The 5,244-nt window shown below is 44.9% G+C and overlaps 1 protein-coding gene across 1 annotated transcript in view; it reads right to left on the bottom strand.

Moving 5' to 3' along the window:
• Positions 1 to 5,244, bottom strand: part of MCMBP (minichromosome maintenance complex binding protein) — a 69,459-nt gene that overhangs the window by 62,382 nt on the left and 1,833 nt on the right. The window contains exon 2 of the mRNA XM_012001080.1: positions 3,659 to 3,852. Within this exon, the coding sequence (XP_011856470.1) occupies positions 3,659 to 3,791 (133 nt within the window). The 5' untranslated portion in view covers positions 3,792 to 3,852. The remainder of the gene's footprint in view (positions 1 to 3,658; positions 3,853 to 5,244) is intronic.

Genomic DNA, 5,244 nt, shown 5'->3' with positions numbered 1-5,244 from the left:
AATGGTTCACTGTTCTGGACCTCAAGGATGCCTTCTTCTGTATTCCCCTGCACTCTGACTGCCAGTTTCTCTTTGCCTTTGAGGATCCTACAGACCACACATCCCAGTTTATGTGGACAGTCTTGTCCCAGGGGTTTAGGGATAGCCCTCATCTGTTTGGTCAGGAACTGGCCCAAGATCTAGGCCACTTCTCAAGTCCAGGCACTCTAGTCTTTCAGTATGTGGATGATTTACTTTTGGTTACCAGTTTGGAAGCCTCATACCAGCAGGCCACTCTAGATCTCTTGAACTTTCCAGCTAATCAAGGGTACAAGGCATCTAAATCAAAGGCCCAGCTCTGCCTATAACAAGTCAAATATCTAGACCTAATTTTAGCCAGAGGAACCAGGGCCCTCAGCAAGGAACGAATACAGCCTATACTGGCTTATTCTTGCCCTAAGACATTAAAACAGTTACAGGGGTTCCTTGGAATCACCGGTTTTTGCCGACTATGGATCCCTGGATACAGCGAGATGACCAGACCCCTCTATACTCTAATCAAGGAGACCCAGCGGCAAATACTCATCTAGTAGAATGGGAACCAGAGGCAGAAACAACCTTCAAAACCTTAAAGCAGGCCCTAGTACAAGCTCTAGCCTTAAGCCTTCCCACAGGACAAAACTTCTCTTTATACATTACAGAGAGAGCAGGAATATCTCTTGGAGTCCTTACTCACACTAGTGGGACAACCCCACAACCAGTGGCATACCTAAGTAAGGAAACTGATACAGTTGCAAAAGCCTGGCCTAACTGTTTACAGGTAGTTGCAGTGGTGGCCATCTTACTGTCAGAGGCTATCAAAATAATACAAGAAAAGGATCTCACTGTCTGGACTACTCATGATGTAAATGGCATACTAGGTGCCAAAGGAAGTTTATGGCTATCAGACAACCACCTGCTCAGATACCAGGTGCTACTCCTTGAGGGACTGGTGCTTCAAATATGCACATGTGCGGCCCTCAATCCTGTCACTTTTCTCCCAGAGGATGGAGAACCAATCAAGCATGACTGCCAACAAATTATAGTCCAGACTTACGCCGCCCGAGAGGATCTCTTAGAAGTCCCCTTAGCTAATCCTGACCTTAACCTATGCACTGATGGAAGTTCATCTGTGGAGAATGGGATATGAAGGGCAGGTTATGCCATAGTTAGTGATGTAACAGTACTTGAAAGTAAGCCTCTTCCCCCAGGGACTAGCACCCAGTTAGCAGAACTGGTGGCACTTACCTGAGCCTTAGAAAGGGAAAAAGAATAAGTGTGTATACAGATAGCAAGTATGCTTACCTAATCCTACATGCCCATGCTGCAATATGGAAAGAAAGGGAGTTCCTAACCTCTGGAGGAACCCTCATTAAATACCACAAGGAAATCATGGAGTTGTTGCATGCAGTGCAAAAACCCAAGGAGATGGCAGTCTTACACTGCCAAAGACATCAAAAAGGGGAAGGAGAGGGGAGAACAGCAGCATAAGCAGCTGGCAGAAGCAGGGAAAGACCAGCAGAGAGCAGGAAAGAAAGAGAGAGAGAGGGGGAGAGAGAGAGAGAGAGAAAAGGAGAGAAGGAAAGATGGAGAAAGACAGAAAGTCAAAGAGACAGAGAGGAGAGACAGAGACAAAGAAAGAGTCAAAGAGAGAAAGAGAAAGTCAAAGAGAAAGAGAGAAACATAGTAAAGAAAAAACAGTGTACCCTATTCCTTTAAAAGTCAGAGGAAATTTAAAACCTATAATTGATAATTGAAGGTCTTTTCTGTGACTCTATAACACTTCAACACCACCTGGTTGTCAGTGTAAACAAAGGCACAGCCTGAAAGCACTGAGGCCACTGACAACCCATAGCCTTCCTATCAAAAATCCTTAACCTAGCAGGTTTCCTAACAGGGGACCTAATATTAATTACCATACAAAGGTCCGACCAGAGCTAGGGGGAACTCCCTTCAGGACAGGACTGATAGATGGTTCCTCCCCAGTGATTAAGGGAGAAAGACATAATGAGTATTCAGTAAATGATAAGGAAACTCTTGAATAAGCAGAGTTAGGAAAATTGCCTAATAATTGGTCTGTTGAAATGTGCTTGAGCTGTTTGCACTCAGCCAAACCTTAAAGTACTCACAGAATCAGGAAGGAGCCATCTATACCAATTCTAAGTTAATATGGACTGAACGGGGTCTTATTAATGCAAAGAATAATTGAAATCCCAAACCTACAAGGTTTTCAACAAAAGTAAAGTTTGCTAAAAGTTAACAGTGTAACATGTATTATCCTACTACCACACACTCTCAAAGGATTTCTCAGACAGTTTGCAAGAAATAACAAAATCTATCCTTATTCTACAATCCCTAATAGACTCTTTGGCAGCAGTGACTCTCCAAAACTGCCAAGGCCTAGACCTCCTCACTGATGACAAAGGAGGACTTTGCACCTTCTTAGGGGAACAGTGTTGTTTTTACACTAACCAGTCAGGTATAGTATGAGATGCCACTTGGCATTTACAGAAAAAGGCTTCTGAAATCAGACAATGCCTTTCAAATGCTTATATCAACCTCTGGAGTTGAGCGATATGGCTTCTCCCCTTTCTAGTTCCCATGACAGCCATCTTGCGATTACTCGCCTTCGGGCCCTGTATTTTTAACCTCCTTGTCAAAGTTGTTTCCTCTAAGATCCAGGCCATCAAGCTACAGATGGTCTTACAAATGGAACCCCAAATGAGCTCAACTAACAACTTCTACTGAGGAGCCCTGGACCAACCCGCTGGCCCTTTGACTGGCCTAAAGAGTTCCCCTCTGGAGGACACTACAACTGTAGGGCTCCTTCTTCACCCCATCCAGCAGGAAGTAGCTAGATCGGTCATCGCCCAATTCCCAACAGCAGTTGGGGTGTCCTGTTTAGAGGCGGGATTGAGAGGTGAAGCCAGCTAGGCTTCCTGGGTTGAGTGGGGACTTGAAGAACTTGTCTGTCTAGCTAGAGAACTGTAAAAGCACCAATCAGCGCTCTGTGTCTAGCTAGAGGATTGTAAATGCACCAATCAGCACTCTGTAAAAATGTGCCAATCAGTGCTCTGTGTCTAGCTAGAGGACTGTAAATGCACCAATTACACTCTGCAAAAACGCACCAATCAGTGCTCTGTGTCTAGCTAGAGGATTGTAAATGCACCAATCAGCACTCTGCAAAAACGCACCAATCAGCGCTCTGTGTCTAGCTAGAGGATTGTAAATGCACCAATCAGCACTCTGTAAAAATGCACCAATCAGCACTCTGTGTCTAGCTAAAGGACTGTAAATGCACCAATCAGCACTCTGTAAAAATGCACCAATCAGCACTCTGTGCCTAGCTAAAGGACTGTAAATGCACCAATCAGCACTCTGTAAAAATGCACCAATCAGCACTCTGTGTCTAGCCAAAGGATTGTAAACGCACCAATCAGCACTCTGTAAAATGGACCAATCAACAGGATGTGGGGGGGGACACAAATAAGGCAATAAAAGCTGGCCACCCCCCCAGCGAGCAGCGGCAACCTGGGTCCCCTTCCATACTGTGGAAGCTTTGTTCTTTCGCTCTTCACAATAAATCTTGCTGCTGCTCACTCTTTGGGTCTATGCCCCCTCTAAGAGCTGTAACACTCACTGCGAAGGTCCGAGGCTTCATTCTTGAAGTTAGCGAGACCAAGAATCCACTGGAAGGAACCAATTCCGGACACATGACCACCAGGAACTGTCTTCTCAAGGACCTGGGGGTTTGTCTCTTCAACTGCAAACATTCAAGGGGGTGCTTCTCATTCTCATTCCCAGTCCCTATGGCTACCTTGCTCTCTTACACCACTGCTTGTCATGAAAACAGAAGAATTATGTGTCTCCCCTGGATAAGCATGGATTAACACACCCAGGTGGCCTAGTCGCAGGACCAACCACCTCTTCACACTCCTCAGTGCCTTTCCCTTAGCACACCACAGCCTCTTAAAAAGTCTCCGATCTTTTGTTTCAGCAAAGTTGTGTTCAGTTCAAGCTGGACCCACTTCCCTACTGCAATAGTTTTCATTAAATAAAATCTAATTTACTGCTTTAATGAGTGTCCCACTTAAAAATTTTTTTTTGACAATAAGCACATGAAATCATTATTGAATTAATAAATTTAGGTTCTACATAGGTGTAAACAGCTGGGGAGAGTTTCATTATTTTGAGTGTTCTTTTGGGATCTCCTCTCCCAACCTCCAAGAAGCTGAAAGATTGCTTAAGTTATATTTTCTTTCAAAATCTCTAACTATGAAAGATGACAATTATGTCCAAGTTATCCACAGTACCTTCTGGATTGAACTAGTCAGCTTACTGTGGATATAGAAAGCTATCTAAAATGTCAGAGCTCTAATTTCAATGTCCTGGTTTCTTTTCTTTCTTTTTTTAACGAGACAGGGTCTCGTTGTTGCCTGGGCTGGAGCACAGTGAGTGGCAAGATCAGGATTAGTTGCCTGGGCTGGAGCACAGTGAGTGGCAAGATCAGGATTAATTTAGCCTCAAGCAATCTTCCCACATCAGCCTCCTGAGTAGCTGAGACTATAGGTGCCATGCCACCACGCCCGGCTAATTTTTGCATTTTTATTAGAGACTGGGTTTCGCCATGTTGGCCAGGCTGGTCTCAACCTCCTGGGCTCAAGCTGTCCTCCCGCTCTGCCTCACGAAGTGCTGGGATTGCAGGCCTGCGCCAAGGCGTCCGGTTTGATTTCTCTTTTAAATATGTGTTTTTGGCCGGGCGCAGTGGCTCATGCCTGTAATCCCAGCACTTTGTGAGGCTGAGGCGGGCGGATCACAAGGTCAGGAGATTGTAGACCATCCTGGCCCACACGGTGAAACCCCATCTTTACTAAAAATACAAAAAATTAGCCAGGCGTGGTGGCAGGCACCTGTAGTCCCAGCTACCCGGGAGGATGAGGCAGGAGAATCACTTGAACCTGGGAGGCAGAGGTTGCAGTGACCCGAGATCGCGCCACTGCACTCCAGCCTGGGTGACAGAGTGAGCCTCCTCTCAAAACAAAAAAACAAAACAAAAAAACCAAAAAAAACCAAAAAACAAACGAAAAACACAAAACAACAACAAAAATAAATCAAAGATTTTTTTTCTCCCTATGTATTAAACACTTAAAAACATTTTACCATTTCTATTTCTGGGTCAATGCCAAAGTTCAGTTCAGTCCAGAAAGACAAGTGGTTTTGGAGAGG

The sequence above is a fragment of the Mandrillus leucophaeus genome, unplaced genomic scaffold (assembly GCF_000951045.1).
Source record: "Mandrillus leucophaeus isolate KB7577 unplaced genomic scaffold, Mleu.le_1.0 Scaffold65, whole genome shotgun sequence".
Taxonomy (NCBI): Eukaryota; Metazoa; Chordata; class Mammalia; order Primates; family Cercopithecidae; genus Mandrillus; species Mandrillus leucophaeus.
This window is presented reverse-complemented; position numbering and strand designations above follow the sequence as displayed.